General features: G+C 32.9%; 1 protein-coding gene across 1 annotated transcript; it reads left to right on the forward strand.

The window, feature by feature from the left end:
* Window positions 1–338: 338 nt before the first annotated feature.
* On the forward strand, window positions 339–15,495 carry LOC140442617 (uncharacterized). Its single transcript, XM_072533624.1, has 4 exons — window positions 339–631; window positions 5,628–5,853; window positions 9,969–10,137; window positions 15,245–15,495. The coding sequence occupies exons 1-4, from the start codon at window positions 415–417 to the stop codon at window positions 15,371–15,373; spliced, it is 741 nt and encodes a 246-aa protein (XP_072389725.1). The 5' UTR covers window positions 339–414; the 3' UTR covers window positions 15,374–15,495.
* Window positions 15,496–21,327: the final 5,832 nt, after the last annotated feature.

The following is a 21,327-nucleotide window of genomic DNA, read 5'->3' on the forward strand; positions in this document are numbered from 1 at the left end:
ATTTTTAAATTAGCGTTTTGGATTTTTTGTATTATGTGTGAAAGACAAGTTACATTTTCCTACTATTCTTTATATATTTTTTACTTTATATCCCTTGGGAGAGGTTTTAACCCCCAAACCTCCCCAACCCCTGAGTGTGCCACAGCTTTAAGCTATTACTTTTCACTATGAATTGACCCCATCTTTGAATGAAGATTCCAAATACTCTTTTTCCTCAAGAACTTGTCTCCACCGTTCCAGTTTTTGTTCTAAGTCGCTTTCACTATTTCCTACTAATACTAGATCATACACTATGCAGCAAATATCAATGTATTCAAAAAATTACATAAATTGACGTTTTATTGAAAGGTCCTGTGTGACAAATGTATAATTATTAGTAAATTTTTTATTTTTTTATTACGGTCTCTTGTACAAATGGACGAATATTATGACTCTTTAGATGAAGAGGAGATAGACTCCGAGAAAGAATACAGTTTACCAGAAAACAAAATTTCTCCAGAAGAAAACGAAGTAGTTTATGCAGATTCATTGGAAGACGAACCAAATAATGTTATACCATTTTATGAGGGTAATTTATGCTTAAATCAAATCAATTTAACTGAACACCGTACGAAATCTAACAGCACCTTAGGTAACGTTAAAATTATTTATTTATACCTACACAGTTATGTATATAAATATATATTTACACTTTAAGTCTTTAATATTACTTCCATATTTGTTAGAAGTCTTTTTCTTTTGTGATGACTTGATCATCATGTTTTTCTTTTTCTTCTACTTCTATAGGCGAAAGATGTTCCTCTGATTTCAGTGTTTAATATGCTTTATATGGTATATTTTAGGGCCCTTGCATTAAGAGCCCTAAAACAAGAAGGTTTATTTTATCTGTTTCTTATTTACCTTTATTGTTTAATATATACCAAGGGTCTCGTCTAACCGACAAGACGAATCTCTGAGCTGAGGAATGAGTCTCATTAGATCGCAGCGTGGAAACTGCTCTACCAGGTACAACACCCTGTCAGGTACAGAAAAATTTGAGTTTCAACATCGAAAAATTGTAATAGCCATGTTCGTCTGTATAAAGATCATACCTACTGGTAAGGATCAATCTCACCGTAAACCGATAATCTCAACGAAAATAAGAACTCGTGCAACAATTGTAGCGAACTACGATTACCTAGTAAAGTCCTATTGATTTGATTTTTTTTACTTTCGGAACTCTAAGAGATATCGTTGCTCCTTCGACTAAAAAGGATACAGCGCTAGAATCATTCCGGCATAATCCCACGGATGTGTTAACCAAATGTCCGAACTTGTGGTTCCTCGTCCTAATCAGGATTATAATCGCGAGTCATCAGTAGGACACAACTTACTTGTCTCACGATGATCTTAACCCCGCTTACGTTCCCTGTCTATGGATGAAAAATCGGAATGCTTGGCTGATTCTGCTTTGCAATGATCAAAAAACCATGTCAGTATGAAGGCTTGGCCGCCACAAGCTAGTTATCCCTGCAGTAACTTTTTTGACACCTAGTAATGAAAACACTACAAGCCAAAAGGATCGATAGGTTGTATTTCGCAATCTCTATGTACGCTGATAGGAAGACGTAAAATCTCGTGGCTACGCAATCTCCGTGAATGGTTTGGATGCAGTTCAACTGAACTATTCAGGCGCGTAACCAACAAAATTATAATTACCAGAATGATTTCCAATCTCCGATAGGAGCGGAACTTGAAGAAGAAGAAAATGCACGCTGAACGTCAGGATCAAGCTAGCTATTGTCCTTTTGCTCTATACGAGGTTTATGTCTTTGCTGAGCTAGCTTTTGGATACCTGCGTTACTATTTGACAGATTTACCGCTTCAGTCAAACTCCCCTTGAATTGAGTAAGGCTAGAGGTAATTTGACGCTCAAAATGAAACACAGGACATCTTTTTTTTAGCTGGCAGCGTGTAAATGCCAAATTTTTCCAAGAAGGGTTTACTATCTGTAAATCGCCGTAAATCGTCGGGGTTTAAGTGACTGCCTAGTGCGCAGGGGCCCTTAGTCCTCTAAAGATTCAAGTACATTTTTATGCAGAGAGCTAAAGATTGTAGTAACCGTTTTGCTTGCCTTTGGCCTAGAATATTTTTCAGTAGGCTACTCTTAAAAATACAGAGAAATCCTTTCTCTTCTTTAAAACCCAGCTACAATAAGAAACAGCTAGTTACAAAAGTACATAACTGACAATACAAATGAAAATACAAATTTATATAACAGCACAATAAACATGTCTGTTCACTTCGGTATCGATAAAGATGATCGTCATTTCATATGGCAATAGAGTGGGCTAGTTGTAGTTGGTTAGTGGCAGTTCAGTGGGGCATATTGAGACCAATCGTCACCAAAACAAGAAGATGACGTTGGCATGTTCCTCTTCTTAGTTGAATGACAATCGCTATAATATATGACCAATAAATCATTGTAGGTTTCAAACCCAATATTTTGTCAGCAAAGGCTACAATCCATCCAAAGATCTATTGTTGCTGTCGTGTATTGCAAGTAGTAATTCCAAGTGTAATGTAGAGCAATTATCACTTAATGCCAAGATACTTATCCTCTTATGGGAATGATTGTGTTGTTTCATTCATGTTTTGAGTTTAAATTGTTAATTTTTTCCTATTTGTGAATGAAAAAATTCTCGTTTTATTAGGATTTACTGTTCTTTCTTTACCCTTCTTTCGAAAGGGCTTTCAGTAAATTTTGGGTATCTTTCTTGGTGTAAGGGATGTTACATGCGAGCAACAATAACACTGTAATGTTTACTTCTAACTACTATAACTTGCACAAACTCTTTTTAAGATCTTACAAGAACACTGGTACCTTCTTCTTTGCGTCTCTTTCTTTTTCCCTCGATCTTTCCGTGGAGTATTAATTGTAGTATCCAGTATCTACTACCTCTCATTATATGCTCCAGATATTCAAGTGTTCTCCTTTTTATTATCTTCATTAAGTCTCCTTCGCCTTGACCTATTCTGTTTAAGACTTCTATGTTTAAGATGCGTTGAACCCGTTAAAGGATACACATAACACTTTAGGAACTTGATTATTAGGTGTAAGTTGCGCTGAGAATTGCACAGCAATTTCTATATTAATTTTAATTTCTTCATCAGAATCTAGTGTTTCGTTTATCCAAAATCCTATGTATTTAAAATGATTAACTTGTAAATTGTTATGCAAACTTGTAGTTGCATAGGACCAACGTCTTGTTTAGTAACCACAAGCAGCTTTGTCTTTTATGTATTAATGCCAAGTCCGTTATTGAAGCAATATTTAGTGACTCGATCTATAAGGAATTGAAGATCCGATACTTTCAGCCATAATCTCTGAGTCATCTGCATATCTGATGTTGTTAATAGTTTCTCCCCCAGTTCAAACTCCAGATTGCCCTTCCAAGGTTTCGTTAAATAATATTTCCGAGTAAACGTTAAACAAAGTTGGGGATAACACGTAACCTTATCTGATACCTCTTTAAATAAAAATAGTGTATAAAATAGTGTGTAAAAATTTAGTGAATAAAAGAATACTTTTTTTGCCTTCTATTAGAATAGAAGCTTTGTAATTTCAATATAGATGTTCTAAAAGTCTCAGATCTCTATCATATATTCCAATCATTTCTAGATACCCATTACAGCCTATTATGTTGGACCCTATCAAACGTCTTTTCAAAATCTATAAGGCAGACGTAAATTGGTTTATGTATTTTCCAAGATCGTTGAAGTAATGTTAGTATTGAGAACAAAGCTTCCCTTGTTCCCAATCCTTCTCTGAAACTGAATTGTTTGTTTTCCATTGTTTCTTTACATTCCTACTTAATTCTATTGATTAATTGATATGTTTAAGAAAGTGACTCATAAGACTATTTAGTCTTAAAGTCTTTATTTAATGATATATTTGATTTTTTGGGAGTGGGATAAATCTAGACTCTAACCATATTTGTGGCATTATTCCAGTTTCGTATATGTAATTATAAATGTTTGTTAGTTCTGAGACATTGTCGTCATGTAGAAGTTTAAGCCAGTCTGATGGTATTTGGTCAGGGCCTGGAGATTTCCCAGTTTTGCTTCGTTTGATGGCTTTCTCTACTTCCGCTTTTTTAATACAAGGACCAGTATTTGTATACTTTGCGGTGTTGAGTGGTGGCCTCATATTCAGGAAGAGCTCCTTTCTGTAATTAGTATATTCTTTCTTTTTTTCGTTACATCGAAAATTATTTTACCTTTAGGGTTTCTCATGAAGTGAGGACTTCTTTTTCTCTGAGTGTAGGTAATTTCTGTTTTGTGTATATTAAACTTTTTTTTTAATTTTGTGCTAAGTTTTTTGTTCGCTAAACTTTTTATCTTATTTTCTTATCTTGTTATATTATCTTGTTTTTCACTTACTGCTTTGTGGAATAAGTTCCAGTATTCGGTCATCCAATTCTTTTTCTTTATTGGGGCTGTTTCTGGTTTCAAAACTTCGTTTGCTATGGTGGCCAAGGCGGAATTCATTATATCTAGATTTGGGCCGATATTTTCTTCAGATCTTTCTAGCTGTTTTTAACCTAACCATTTATCTTATTTCTAAACTCATCTGCTATTACAACATTTCTTAGAAGTCGATTATTATGTTTCTTCTGAGTTGTCAGAACTTTTAGTTTCAATTTAGCACAGAGCAGATTATGGTTAATTGCTGCGTCTAAAGTTGGATATGTTTTGCAGATGTAGTACTGTTTACCTTCTAACCTTCTATTAATGATTATGTAGTCAATTTGATTTCTGACTATATTCACCTCTTGATCAGCTGGAGATTCCCAGATATATAGTCGTCTTTTATGTTGCTGAAACAAAGTATTTGCTATAATGCATTTCTCTTTGTGACAGAAGTGTTTTAGTCAGTGCCCCCTTCATTTCTATCTGCAAGTCCATAATCGCCAGTTATATCTTGTGTGATTTTGACACCAACTTTTGCGTTAAAGTCTCCCATAATAATCGTAGCTTCATGTTTTTTTGTGCTCCGGAGAATTTGTTTAATTTGGTTGTAGAATTACTCAATTTATTCATCTGGTTTGTCAGCTGTTGGTGCATAGATTTGTAATATAATAATATTTAGTAATTTGTATCAGAAATTTCGAATACAGTTACGAATCTCTTCTTTGACAATGATTGCGAATCCGTTACGTCTGGGGCCTTCTGCCTTACTCGAGTGATATACAATGTTTTCATTACTCTCAAATAGGTTTGACTCTGGCTATTTCGTTTCGCAGATACCTAGAATGGAAATGTCTAGTCTAACAGTGGTATATTAATGTCATATATTTTTAGTTTAGTTTTTTATTTTTAGTTTAGACTTCAATTTATGTTCTTTAGCTATTTTTTAAGTTAAAGTAGCATGTGTTTGCTAATATTATTTTTCAATTTAATTTCTTTGTTGTGGAGTTACCACTGGTCATTTAACCTAAATACATATATAAATTGTTTATTTTTTTGTATTATAACTATTATATTGTTTATGTCTGTTTAGTATAGATAACTTAGATTTCTGGAAACATAAAAATAGGCCCGCAGTGTTACCAAAAAGGTTTCATTAGACCTTGTTTTCATTTTAGCCGTTAAAAATAATAAATCCAAAATAAACATAAATCCTACAAACTCAAAGAAAAGTTATTTAACAATGTTCTATAAACGTAATGGTCAAACATGGAAGAACTTAGGTAACGTCGAAAATGAAGCATCTAAAAGTTTCACCTCTTGTGAAGACCCTGATATAAATTTTAATGACACAGATTCAATGTATATCAAAAGTAATAGCTCTGCGTGTAGTTTAAGTAGCAGGTAAGTGTAATTTATTTTTCTTCTTACTTGTATATCTTTGTACCCATTAAAGGAGTCGTATTCATTAATTTTAGCTCCTAATCAAATTTCATCCAGCTTGTGCTTGACCTGCCTTTTATTGTTTTACCTATTCTTTTAGTTTTTATCACTTTCTTTAGTAACTTACTGTTTGTTTTTTTTTTCTATTTTGGTTATTATACTTCTTGTTTAGATATTCTTAGAATATCTGCCTATCATTTTTCTGCCTATTCCACGTCGTTTTGCCTGTAATCTTTTGATCGGTTAATACTGTCATAGTATGTATTTCGGCTATATGTTGAATGGTGTATGTGACAAGATATAATCGTATCTCAGTCTCTTTGCAATGCGCGCTAGTTCTGATATTGTTTGTTTTATGTTTATTGATGCCTCTTGATTCCAGTACAATTTTTTTATACATTCTATACCTAATGCCATATCTTGTAATAATGAAAGTTTATGGTGGGATTAACCTATAGGCAGCTACCAGCGTACCAGCCTGTGCGAGTCTAGGAGATAGATACTATATAGTTTTGGAATCACTTGGCATTGTCGAAAAAGTATTATTAGTGTTATATATGTTTAAGTCTGCATAAAACAGTCTTATTATAAGCAGGTATTTGTTTAATGCTAAGCTGCTGAGCGTCCAATATACATTTTGTCATTTGCTTGAGCGGGTACGCTTTTCCAGTGAGAGTTATGTTGTATTCGGATCCAGGTTTTTTTTTCGGTCGCGGACGGTGCTTTTTGGCACTCATAGAGGCCCAAGACTTCAATAGTTTTCTTCTATTTATTTTTGTCCTGTGCTAGATTTTTCCAATCTTGTAGCCTCAGTGTTTATTAATTCTTTGGAAATTTTTTTATGCTAACTATGTGATCAAGCCATCTTAATTTTGGAATTTTTGCAAGTATTAGTTCTTCTCATATCTTTTGCGTAGTGAATAAGTCTTCTCATTATTGATATTATTGTATGTATTGCATTAACTAAATAAATTCCTCTATAATTCCTATATAAATATAATTATCTCCTTTTTTGTAGATTGCTACGATATGCCACTTTTTCGGCATTTCCTTCCATCAGACTTCGCTTGTGAGACGATATATTTCCAGGAGAAATTGTTCTTCCACTTTTTGAAGTAATTTCCCCTGAATGCGTCTGAGCCAGGAACTTTATAATTTTATAATTTTTTAGAGACGAAATTGCTCTCTTTACTCTATGTACCTCTAGCGTTGGTATTGCTATATCAGGTGCAGCTGACTGGTAGTGTTTCTGTTCACGTTGTGACGATAATATACTCTTATCGTCTAGAGTACGTCTATGTATTTAAAACAACATGTTTTATACGAATAGTCGAATATGTACATGTAGAACTTATATAAGTTTAATATAACGAAATGATTTTCATATTTATTTTGTCTGTTTAGACCAAAATAAGTGTCTTGAGAAGACGAATTATGTCTCCGACTATTATCTACTACCCGATGTCATCACAATATGTTATTGTTGGCTTCTTGGTATAATCATTATGGATAAATATGTTGCTAACATGGGATATTCGAAAATATCCTTATTTATATCCGTTACACAAATGTACAAATGTCGTTGAGTTACAGAAATGATTCTGTAAAACATCAAATTTTAAAATGAGACGGAAATCATCCATAATTCAAATTTAATCAGTGTGTGGAATGTATCAAGAAATAAGGATTATTAGATTGTGTAGTATAGTATCTTTATAAAATATCCAACTGTCTCTTATTTCTCCTTTCAGTAAAACAATAATTTGTATATTTCCTTGTATTTTTTTAAGTGCAAATTGCTATTGCAAGGTCATATATAAATAATTTTTTGAATAATTTTATAAAATAAACAGTATACAATATATATTTTCTGATTTTACCAGCATTGATATGAATAGAGATCAATGGAATGATCTCTTCCCTAGCACTCATCCATGTTCAAAGTGCATTTAAAATACTTTTCTTCTTATTAAAATGTTATTTACTAGTTATATTAATCGATACTTTTGATCTCATTTAAAAAGCTAGTTAAGATCTTGAGAATGGAAAATGAATATAAATGGATCACAAATGATCTGAAAAAAACAAAAGACGTCACTCATCCATAGCCCTAAGCGAACCTGCATATTCCAATTTAAGTCGCTTTGTACGTGCCAATATTTCTGCGTGCCTATACTGCATCGTTGTCTTATTGTTCTTTCTGTTGTATTTTCTTTTTGGATGATCTTGCTGTCCTCTTTTAGGTGTGACAACTCTTCAGAACGTGGTTTCTCTTAAATTCTCTTAAACATGACCTTTAACAACATCAGTAATTTTACATCTTTTATATCCAATATTAAATAATTAAATTTTTTTTTTTTTTAATCCCAACACCTGGATTGCTGTTATCATTTTTAACATCATCAAAGTTTTGAATCTTTTGGCTGTAGTAATGCTATGTTTAACTAATATTGTTTCATGGTACATTGACATTTTGTTTTCGACACCGTTCATGGGTATCTTGTCAATCAGATACCAGCTGAAGTCCGTTTAAAGAGGTTTACTCTCCGGACGCTGGAAGCATGGGTGTATGTTACCTGAAGTAGAATTTAATTAAAATATTAAACATCAAATAATAATAATAACATTATGTACAATCTTTGGTAACTTTATATATTTTAAAGGGTTTTTACCCTAATATTTTGGTGGCTCAGGCATGGTAACCTGTAAGTATAACCATTTTGCTTTTTTAACCTTAGTCAAAATTTTAAACCACGTTTTCTTTAATTAAATGGTTTATACTTATTTTAGGTATTTTTAACCTGATGATGGAGCTGTTGTTCCGAAAACGTTCGTGTTTTTGATGTAGCCCTTTTAAGGGTTTTTTTTTAAATATACCCATTTACAAAGATTTAACCTCTTTTTTGTGATACGTGGTATACAGCCAGCTGCAGGAATTAGTTCTTGTGGATTTTGTGGTTTGCTTTGTTTGGATGTCGGCATTGCGTCGCTGGGTTATGTTTCACTGGTGGTACACGTCGGTGGATGTAGTCCTACGGAGGAGGTGGTGTCGAGGGTGGTCAGAGCTGAAAGGGTTTGAGCTAAAACGGTCCTTGTCGGAAATTATTAGTAAAAAATATATAGTTATGAATTGTGAATGAATTTAATTAAAAAATGTATAAATGTTGTGAACCACGGATAGGGCAGCTGTGGCTGTAGCCTCAAAATAGACAGGTATAATTGTGCAATGGGATCGGGAAACCACAGAAAACCGATCCCTACCTGTCTGCATGATACTATGATTAAAAAGATAAGATATTGCGCATAAGTCGTGAAGTAATTGGAGAGTTGCACGTTCGTAATGTCAGTTTTTTGTATGTGTCAATAAATAATCTTTAATAAATAGTTTGCAGATATCCTTTTGTGTACGATTATTGTAATTATTAAACCTTTATTTAATAGTATTATTTTGCTAATTGAATAATTTCATCACAGAATGCATAAAAAACCCCATTTAACTTTAACAAGAATTCAAATTCTACTCTCCAAAGACGGCATGCGCGAACACGACCGATTTTGTGCTACGGGAAGATCCTATCTTGTTAGTCATAGTATCATGTCTGTCTGTAGCAAAGCTCGAAGTGAGCTGTTTATATGTTACGGTGGTAAAAAAGTGGAGTTTCATTAGGGAGTTCGTGGATGGCTAGAGTCAGCAATTTGTTAGGTAGGAAGAGGAGTTTGCGTTTGGAATGTGTGATGAATACATTGCCAAAGGATGAGTAGGTAGTTTTAACAGATATTTTTGGGAACAGATATTTTGGATTCTGAAGTTTTGGCCACGGATGATTTTGATTATATAACTCCTGCTGAGAGAGGAGAGCCTTTCATTGATGGGCTGGATGTTCGATAGTTATTTAGGTCGCAGATGCATTTTATACTGCTACGTTAAACTTTTGTGTTCTCGCCTCCCGGTGGAGTCGATCCATGAACCCACTAGACTACTCACATCGAAATATGCGCGCTGACTTGCTTGGCTTGTGGACCGACAATAAACAACATATTATTCTAAAATACTTAAAATTATATTATATTTACAGCTTGAAGAACGACAACCTTCTAGTCCCTGAATTAAGTTTGGACTCAACTTCAAGATATTGCCAACTTTCTGAGAGCAATGTACACAGTAATAGGTTTGGGCAATGTTGTTTTGTTAGTGTGACAAAACCTGATACAAAACAAATTCAATGTGTGATACCAAATTCTAAGGTAAATTAAAGATATGGAAACATTTAATATTTCCGTGCTTACATGTGGTGCATCAATTATGCTATTTAAGTACGAATTTATTTTTCCTTGAAAAATGTGTGTTTATTTATATATTTATATGTACAGAATTTCCCAAATTGGTATGTTTTGCAGGGTATACCGAAAACTAGAAGGGATAGAAAAAAAGTAGTTAAGATTTCATGACTTCTTTTTTCGTTAAAGAAACGATTGCCCAATTAAATCATCAATAGCTCCTTCATTAGCGAGATACATCACGATTATTGAAAAATGTCAAAAACGACATGGTTAAATATCTTTTCTATTAAGAAAAACTAGCGGACCAACTCGACATCGAGTTTTTTAAATGAAATTTTTATTTTGCGAGAAAAATATACAATATATACAATGACCGGAAGTAAAAATATTTTTATCAATAACTCGAAAACTATAAATGATAATTTCGTGAACTTACATTTTTGAACTCTACGTTGAATTCTCTATTGATTTGACTAATAAAAACGAAACCGGAAGTCGACCTCAAAACCGGAATGCAATTTTTAATTTTGCATGCTGATCACGAATCCGGTGTCAGATTTGCTCTATCTTGACGTTTTATGCTCGTTTCGAGTCACTTCCGGTGTCGGATCGCAACCGGAAGTACATATTTAGATTCATCTCGACGAGACCTTTCGATCCATATATACATTGTGGGGTCTAAAACTTAAAGTAAATTTTAACTTCCGGTCATCTCCGGTCATCTCCGGAAGTGAATTTTTGTACCAAAAGTATATCTTGACAATCTCATACGTAATACTAATAATATTCCGAAAAAATATTTTAATTATCTAATATGGTTTTTGAGTAAAGTGGTGGACAAGAAAAGGGCTTAGCATTTTAGTATATAAGATTTTAAATGACTTTATTGGAACTTTTGATAAATATATTACGGAAGAGTCCAGTGGCGTACAAGAAATTTTTTGGGGGTTCTTATTAAGGAAATATAATACCAACTTATGTTTTTTTATATGAAACACCCTATATATTTTAACATTTTTCGTTTATATTTTTAATTGTTTTTCGCCTGATATGACATATCATATATCTATTTTCAGTCGTTAGCTACTCTGCAAATAAATTGTTTATTTGACATCACGTTATTAGATACTTGGAAACAAAGTACTCAGTAACACATTCTAACTTTTTATTATGCGGATAATAATCCTTCACAGTTTTATTTATCAGAAATAAGACCAATCAACTGAAAAAATGGAAATAACAAATTTACCCAGAACAAAACTACTTATTTAATGACCAAAATTAATTTTACAAAAATAATAACATTATAATAGACAATAATAAACAACGGAACAACGAGAATTCATTTTACAAATATTTTAAAAATTATAATAAATGTTTAAAATGTCCCCCTTTTGTAATAATAATAATTGACACATTTTTCTTACATATCTTACACAACTGGATATATGCAGTGGCTTTGTTGTTTTATTTATTGGCAAATGCTTCATGAATACTTTGTAATAATTCTTGCTTAGTATTAAAGTTAGTTTCATAAATATTGTTTTTTAAAAATCGCCAAATAAAAAAATGTGAGGGGATTTAGTTCTGGTGAACAATGACCATAAGTTCCAATACATCTATTACGAAATTTTTCATTTAAATAATTTCCAACCTTCCGCCAGTAACGTGAATTCTTGTAATATAGTTGGTAACGTCGGTCTACGACACCGAATTTTTTAATAATGAAAATCTTAGGTTGTGATTTTCTGTTAATATTTTGATGTGACTAAATTATTAATATAACTATATTTAAAGAACAATATACTAAGATCTGAGATCATAAAAAACATCAAGCAGAGAAAGCTGGAGTATTTCGGACATGTAATGAGAGGCCCCAAATATAGGTTGCTACAAAATATCATGCAAGGAAAAATAGCAGGCAACCAAGAACCTCATGGTTAAAGAACTTGCGAAATTGGTATGGTGTTCAGTATGCTATTTAAGGTGGCAATGGATAAAATTAAGATAGCTATGATGGTAACCAACGTTCTGAAAGGACATGGTACATAAAACATTTTTACCTTTTCGGGGTACATACGATACAAGGGTACATAAGGGTTTTTTCTGGCCTTTGTTGTGTCAACACTAGAGGAATTTGAGGTTTATTCTTTCGTAACGTCCCGTCTAACAGTTAGACAATGTTCACGTTGAAGTAATCGCGCGAGCTGAACGCTTGTAAAAAAATTATCCATAGTAACGTTCCTTCCCGTTCCCCAAATCCGTTCACACAGGCGAGGTACAAGTGACATATTTGACGTATCAACAAAATATTTTCCTGCTGGCTATCTTGGACGTATAATACGTCTCAACGTCTGCTAAATCATATATTTTATACCGTAACGATTTGGTTTATTCGGTATTTAAACCCTGAATGAACATTTGCTGCGAAGGGCTTCTAACTTTTTATCTATCGTAGTATATGCTGAAGGATTGTAATACTTCGGTAGATTAGAATTAAAAGCTTCAAAAATCTCACGTATCGCAGCCAACTTGTCGAATTCTTGCCTTTGTATTCTAGTACGTTTGTCATCGAACCGAATGTGTCTTAAAATGAACTGGAACCTCTTTAGTGACATCGTAAGGCGATAAATCTCCATTGACCTTCCATCTGTAAATTGGAGCTTGAAGGTCAGATAATAGAACAAGTGATGGAATTTACATATCTAGATAACGAAAGCTCGAAACCGTGGAAGATCAAGTGAATAGAGCAAACAGAGCCGTAGGCTGCCTAAATGAAACAATATGGAGAAATAAAAATATCGGGAAAGAAACGAAAGGCAGAATTTACAAAAACAGTCATTAGACCAATAATGAAATACGCGGCAGAAACAAGACCTGATACAGAGAAGACAAAAAGGATGTTAGAAACAGCAAAGATGAAAACACTTAGAAAAATTGATGGTAAGACACTATGGGACAGAGCTAGAAGTACAGATATACGACGTATATGCAAGGTGAAGAACTGGGTAAGAAATAGAAGAGTAGAATGGAACGATCATATAAGCCGAATGACAACAAATAGAATAGTAAAGACGACAAGAAACGGTTCCCCAATAGGAAGACGATCAGTATGAAAACCACGAAAACGATGGAACGACGGCACATTAAAAGACAGACAGAGTCATGTCTATATAAAAAGAAAAAGAAGAAGACTTCAACTTCGGAATATTTTGATAACGATTTTTGAAATGGAAGTCCAAACGTCAAATACATTTAATTTCTAATTCATATTGTGGCTTATTCCCAATTAAAATAGTAAATTTACTACAAGATCTTTTTGTAACTGATATTTCTTCCCTGTATACAATTTGGTTACAACATCAGCTTCAAACAAAATCTCAATTGGTGCTCTCTGTCCGGCATCGCTGAGCAAAGATCCTCAGTTCGCAAATAAATAATAGAAAATTCAATTGCACGAAAAGTTATTATAGCCCTGCAAGTTTCTGGTATCACCTTTTTTAATAGTTGTGGAGATATTTTACAGCTGAACTTCAGATTCTCAAATGACCTTCCGGTGACCAGAAAGCGTAAAGTTGCTAAAAGGCGTTGTTCAGTACTGACATATTCACGCATGACAGTGTCTTTTTTTGAAATCAGTAGACCAACTTTTTCCAGCAACAGCGAAAAGTGAAGTTGTCTATTCTGAGGTAGTTTTTGTAATCATCATCATTAATGACATTGAGCAATTTCGTGTCACAATAGTTCACACGATCAACAAATTAATAATTTCTTCATTCCAACATTTTTTCTTCTTTTTTCAAATGATAAGGATAACAAGCACAAGGATGTCATTTTCCTCCTCCTAATTATATTTTGCGTAGTGTTTACTCGAAACATTTTTTGGTTAAGCGATGTACGCCGTCATGAAAATAAACTAGAACTGAAGTTGAACCGCTAGTTGGATAGCAAGTCGGAGCGTGAATGCCCAGCTTTAATATATTTCAATTTCAAAGTGAGTTTCAAAGTGCGTAATGACAAGCCAATGTAACATAGTGAAATCTAGATTTTATCCTTTATCATTGGTAGCCAGGCTTTCTATAGACTTATCTGTAATGTTTAGCTGAATGAAGCTTAGTTTTTTCAACCTGTCACTTTAAAAGCAATAAGCGATTCTGACGGAAACATCATCTTGGACATATATATATATATATATATATATATATATATATATATATATATATATATATATATATATATATTTAGGGATTCTACAGTATTCACTGCCTTCCCTCGCTCAACCGTTTCCATCTCTCTCTGTTGTTCCATTCTCCATCGTTTAGGCCTCTCTTACTCATGGCGTCGTCTACTTCGTTCCTCCAGGATTTTCGGGGTCGTCCTCTTTTCCTCCTTCCTATGGGGCTCCATTCGGTTATTCTCTTTATCCATCTGCTGTCGCTAGTTCTTCTTACATGTCCATACCACTTTAGTCTTTTTTATTCTATATATGTTAGTATGTCTATTTCTATCGATGTTCTTTGCTTTATTTCGTCATTACTTCTCCTATCCATTCTTGTTACTCTGCAGCATCTTCGCAGGCACTCCATCTCTGTTGCTACTATCTTACTGCTGTTTTTCTTGTTTATGATCAAATTTTCAGCCCCATATGTCATAATACTTCGCACTAATGTTTTATAAATCTGCTTTTTTGTCTTCATATTTAGATAAGCAATATATAATCCATGTAAAACATACTAACAAACTTAATAAAAAAATAAGAAAGAACAAATTTATGTTTTGCAACTTGTGTTGTGATAATTTTATCGTCTTAGAAACTTAATACTATTTTGCTTATACAAGTATCTAATACAGATTATCTAACTTCTTATTTTTTTTTAATATTTTTATAAATCTTTATTTGTGGCATCTGGTATTTTTCAAACATCTCTTTTAAAAATAATCTTTAAACTGTAATAAATACTTCTATTTTCGCCTTTCGAAAATGTTTGGCTGTTATTTACGTTATGTTATTTATCCATAGTGCTTTTAACGTATTTACTATCAGTTTATTTATAATTATTATATTTTTTAGTTGGAGTTATGGAAACGGCGACAACAATACGGTAGAAAAGTTAGTGAAACGAATAGAATTAAGATGAACGAAAAGAGAATTTTACAAAATCTTAAAAGAGAACTAAAAAATTCAAAAATATGCGTATAAATAGAACATAGAAATATTTAATACTTTTTTCATACGACCCATTAATCAATACATGCGTAATAAAATGTAGCTTCCTAATTAAAATCTTATTTGTAAAAGACGTTTTTAAATAAATTATACAATTGCGATACTTAAGTAATTTCCAAATTCAGAACTTTTTAGTTCTACATGGTTTAGTGAATTGAAACAAATCTAATACTAAATTAGTTATCAAAGGTCGTTCAACGATCACAAACTTACTTCATTGTGTAAATAATTGGTCATTATCTTTAAACAATCGGCATCCTGTCGATGTAGTCTACTTAGACTTCTCCAAAACTTTCGACCGTGTTCCAAAACGTCGATTACTAGCTAAATTGGATCACTTTGGTATCCGCGAAAAGTTAAACATTTGGATTCAAGATTTTCTATCCGACAGATACTTCAGTGTTCGTGTTGGGGAAGACCACTCACTAGATAAGCCAGTCAAGAGTGAAGTCCCACAAGAATCAGTACTTGCACGATACTTTTTTGTGTCTACACTAGTGATCTTCCGCTCATTGTATCCAGTAAGGTTCCCATTTACGCTAATTATGTCCTTCAGGGTGAACTTCTTGCCAAATAAAATCTTTAATATCTGGAACAATTTGGATCAAGACACCATATCGGCAACTAGTGTTAATATCTGTAAAAACAAACTTGATACCGCTTTACTTTATTTATAGGATTGTTATTTTCGAACCACATTATTTATTTTCACAATTTTTGCTTAATTGTTTAACTTTACTTAACTTTATAATTGGTATTAGTTTTATAAGGATATTTATTTTGGAGCATAATAGGAGCTCGCTCCCCTGCCCGTATTTGTTATATAATAATAATAATAATAAAACTCATTTACTAAAATGAGATCCACCCGAAATTTTAACAGAAACTAGTTACAGTGTATATACGACTTCTTCAGTTCAGTCTCAATAGAGTTTGAAATATATTGTCCTTGTGATTCTATATATTAGCCGGCCAACTATAGTACGGAATAGTATATATTTAAAGAAATTTAAATTAAAACATAGCTAGGTACCTTAATAATTATAAAATAGCAATTTATGAATTCTTTTCAGCTAACTTAATCATTTTTTTGACTTTTGTAACTAAAAATTGGTTTGCCCCTGTGAACTAACGGGAAGGAAGCGACAATTGGGCCAACTGCCCTAGAATCTCCTTGTAATGGTGTCACTGAGGTTTTAAGAACCTGTATAATGAGGATATAAATATTTAGATATATTTATTCACACCCATGCGTCTTTTTCAAAACGTTCTTGGCATGAACAAGGTTAAAGGTCAAGAAATACATTGCATACATCATGAGAACTTTCGTTGTTTTTATTATTAATTATAATATATATTAAAATTTTAAATATATACCTGAGTAACAAAAGTCTGCATCATTAAATAATAAACTGTTCTTAATTAATAGGATTAATATATATATATATATATATATATATATATATATATATATATATATATATATATATATATATATATATATATATATATATATATATGTTAGATCACTAATCACGTATTTGACTTTTTAAAAAAGAACTTTATTTGTTACAAATTAAATATTAAATAATAGTACAAAATTAAATTAATTTAAAATGACTACAATAACTGGACTGGTCGAAGTTGCAGCTAAGAGTGGTTCCGGCATCTGAAAATGGTAATTTATAGGTTTGGTATGAAATGCTGAATCGCTGTTCCCATTAATATTGGCCAACGGTTCGTACAAAGTTCTACTGCGTGCTCAGCGGTTTCTATGGGAATGGGATGATGAAATCTGAAGTCGGCGAACTTAAGCTAGTTCAAGGTTAATATTTTCTCATATAACAGCTCCCCTTATTAGTGAAAAGTCAATGCCATTGCTTTGACTTTTACAGAGTAATTGGTGTTTCTGCTTCGCTTTCTTGTTGGACATTGGGTCTTCTTCTGAAGGAGGCTAAGCCCTGAAGTTTCTGTCTAATGGAATTTCTGCGTGGTAATGAAGTTGGAGGCTGATCCTGGGACAAGGAGATTGCAATTTTTGGGAATATTTTGGTTCGGTATTTGCAGAAAAGGTATAAGATAACTAGGATAATAATCAGGGATAAGGTTGATATAGTGAATAAGGATAGATGTTCCTCAATAAATGATTGGCTCATAATATGGTCCAGTTCTTCTGAATATTGGTCCAATTTGTGTTGTGAAATATTTAAGTCATCTACGTTGATCTTACTGAGTTTTAGTGGTTTCAATTTTGATAGGTGACTCTTTGTCTCAAAATGGTCACAGCATCTGTAGGGTACGTTAACTGGGTGACTTCTATACGTGATATTTGTATATTTCTCAATTTGGTCTCTAGCATGAATTCTGGTACTGCCGATGAATGCAATACATTCGGGAATTAATCTTAGGATTGAATTTGTTTTGATTATTTGTGTAGTGACGTCTTTTCTTGCACATTTGATTGTTACTGGTAATGGATCGGAAATGGTTAGTAACCATAAATTTCGGTCAATTTCTTGTACATTGTAACCTTGTGCCAAGAGCATGGACATCTGGCAAGTTTTTGGTAAGTTGCTGAGAGGTTTCAAAAGCTGGGCTTCACATATAGCATCTGTGTCTATGGGATACGGAAGAATGTCTGTACACATTCTTTGGTTTTGACTGATTTGTTTGCATTTTTCGGTGTCCATGGGTAAAACATATGAAATTGAATCATCATCTCGCGCTATGTATTTATGAACAGTTGAAAGTATATGATGAAAACCAGTTTGATTATCTAATATTGGTATTGAATATAATTGATACAAGGTGAATACTTCGGGATCAACTAACGGAATTTCGAGGACGAAAACAATTTTTGAATCAAGCTGATAAGCTTGCAGTTTTATTATGTCAATATACTGAGCTATATTTGACATATAAGTGGGTAGAGGCAATACGTTATTTTGTAATGACTGTGAGATTTCTTTTAATGCGTCCATTAAGTCTATGGGCGAAATAATAGAACTATGTAGAATTTGCATGCGAGAGAATGTGATAGAATTTAGTATATCATTTAAATAATTTTCTAAAAATACGTAGCTTTCCATTAAGGACTCACATAAATCTAGTATTTGTAATTGTGCTTGGTAAAAGGAGATGTCATTATTAATGTCCAGAAGTGTAGTCTCGATAGTTTTTAAGTCTTTGTTAAAAGTTTCTTCGTCTGTTTGCAATTTTTGAATTGTAGTGTTGAAAGTTCGTATAACTGAAGTGGTAACAGATATTTGACTTTTTAGGAGATTTTCAATTTGAGTTTCATCGGAATTTATCTTATTTATACATTTATTAAAGTATTCGCCATCAGAGGCGTCTAAATTTCCAGTAATAGATTTCCAGATTGTTCCAATACCATTTACTAAACCGCGTTTTAGGCGTTTATTATAAGGTACTGTGTCAGAGGTTATTTCTTTATATTTTAAATTAACAGAGTTTGAGATTTGTTTTAGCAGACTAACATGTGTCTGTACTTCGGCTTGAAAGGCAAGTTTTCTCGGTGTATCCACGTTAATAAATTTTTCTAACAGGTTTTCCAAAATTCTGTCATTATTGGATATTGTAGTTTTGATAGGTAATAATTCTTTGTAAACAAGTAAAGTCCATTTGTCATTAGATATTCGTATAGTTCCTTTTTCATGAAAAAATATTCCAATTGTGTTATTAATTGGAGTGAGGAGAATTTGGGATTGGACGATAGGAAGGAGTCCATAGAATCTGTAAAGGAAAATTATTCAAAATAAAATTTGAGTCTGTCAAAATTTACTTTAGAGGTTTGGTTAGTTTTGGGGTTAAGGATAATTGTGGAATTTGTAAAAACTTCTTGAATTTCGAAAGGTCCATTAAAAAGATTATCCGATTTTGATTTAATTTGGGATTCTTTTACGTAAACTTTGTCACCAATTTTAAAATCAGGTCTTCGTTCTGAAATATTCTCGTCAAATCTTACTTTCGCCTTTTCTTTCTGTCTTTCTGTTTTTGCTCTGGCTACTTTGTAAAAATATTCCATGCGATTATTCAGGTCTCGAATATATTTACTCATTAGTGTTTTTTGATTGTATAGAGTTTCTGGTGGTCGGCCTGCAGTGTGCCCAAATATAAGTTCATATGGTGTGAAACCGTGGGTCTTATTCTTTGTGTTGTTATAGCATATTATTGCATAAGGAAGTATAGTGAAGGGATGATCGTTTGGGTTCTCGGCTTGATTTGCTCTAATCATTTCTGAGAGTGTGGCATGAAACCTTTCTACAGATCCATTAGATTGTGGATGGTTAACGCTAGAAAATGTTAGTTTAATGTCGTATAATTCGCATAGATCTTTGATTATAGCATTCTCGAATTCTCGACCGCAGTCACAATGAATTCTTAGTGGTGTTCCATAGTGTTGAAAAAAGAGTAGGACTACTGTTACTGCCTTTTTGTCTTCCAAAGGATAGGCTTGCGTGAATTTTGTCAATTCGTCACGAATAGTTAAAGCGTAGTTCCTAGTAGGGTATTCGAATATATCCATATTTATTCTTTCGAATGGTGTTTTTGGAGTTTCTGTTATTACTAGTGGTCCACTTAAGTTTTTCCTGCAAATCTTAACTTTTTGGCAAATTTCACATGCTTTTACAAATTTCTCTACATCTTTTGTTAAATTCTTCCAATTGTATTTCTGCTTTATTCTTCTGACAGTTTCGTTTATTCCTCGATGTAAGTTGTTTTTACCGCAATGGTAATGATCTAAAATTTGAGGGATTTCGTCTTCGCTGGCTGTTTTAATTATATTTTGACAAATTCTTAATTTTAATTCTTTGTCAGCAAAAATATAAGAAAATATCTCTAGGATAGGTAGTTCGAGATTATTTTCGACGCAATATATTTTTGATTCATCGAATTGATCTTTATTTGCAAAAAGTACAAGAAACAAGTGTGATATTACTCGTTCGGGATCAAACGGTAATGGTATAATAAAATATTTTCGATCTTTTACAGTTTTGCTGTGCACAATATTAATTCTTCGGTTACTATATTCCATGTTTTCTTCGAATATGTCATTCATTATGTTCTCGTGGAGTTCTTCAAGTTTATTTTGCCAAAAAAATGTAACAATATTTTTGTTGGATTTGTCTAATAAGTCCGTATTCGATGTTTCAATTTTAGAATAATCGATTATTGACTTTGTTCTATACAGTTCGATAAACTTGTCAAGTTCTTCGGACATTTTTTCTATATTTTCTTCATCGTCGTCTTCGTTTTCTTGATTTTCCGTGTCATCTTCATTGGATGCATGTAATGAGATTTTTGATTGAAAGTTTGCACAATCCTTGAAATGGTTAATCTTTATCCTTGAGAGGGCATCTGCATTTCTGTTTATTTTTCCTGCGCGATATTCTATTTTATAATTGTATTCTTCCAGTTTTAGGCGCCAACGCGCTAATCGGCTTCCGGGATCTTTTATCGAGAAAAGCCATGTAAGGGGTCGATGATCGGTAATCAGGGTGAATTTTCGGCCAAAAAGATATGGTCTAAAATGTTTGACTGCCCATACGATAGCTAATAGTTCTCTCTCTATAGTCGAATATTTTGTTTCGGCACCGCATAATGTTCTGGAGGCATAAGCTATGGGTAAATCTTTTCCAATAGGACCTTGCGATAGGACGGCTCCAATCGCGAATGCACTAGCGTCAGTCGTTAGTAAAAATGGTTCCTCAAAATTGGGATATATAAGTATTGGATCTGAAGTTAAAATATTTTTGAGTTCGTTAAAGGCTTCTTTGCAATCAGAATTAAAAATAAAAGGTACGTCTTTCTGAAGTAGTTTCGTAAGTGGTTTAGAAATTTTGGCAAAATTTGGAATAAATCTTCTATAGTAACCGGCTAAGCCTAAGAATGATTTTATTTCTTTG

Source organism: Diabrotica undecimpunctata, chromosome 6 (assembly GCF_040954645.1).
Source record: "Diabrotica undecimpunctata isolate CICGRU chromosome 6, icDiaUnde3, whole genome shotgun sequence".
Classification (NCBI taxonomy): Eukaryota; Metazoa; Arthropoda; class Insecta; order Coleoptera; family Chrysomelidae; genus Diabrotica; species Diabrotica undecimpunctata.

What these genes read in the sequence shown, in the direction of transcription:
- LOC140442617 (XM_072533624.1), top strand. Translation starts at nt 415, where the DNA reads ATGGACGAATATTATGACTCTTTAGATGAAGAGGAGATAGACTCCGAG. An exon ending in GAAATCTAACAGCACCTTAG is followed by an intron (nt 632 to 5,627) that starts GTAACGTTAAAA and finishes TTTTCATTTTAG; the next exon opens with CCGTTAAAAATAATAAATCC. An exon ending in GCGTGTAGTTTAAGTAGCAG is followed by an intron (nt 5,854 to 9,968) that starts GTAAGTGTAATT and finishes TTATATTTACAG; the next exon opens with CTTGAAGAACGACAACCTTC.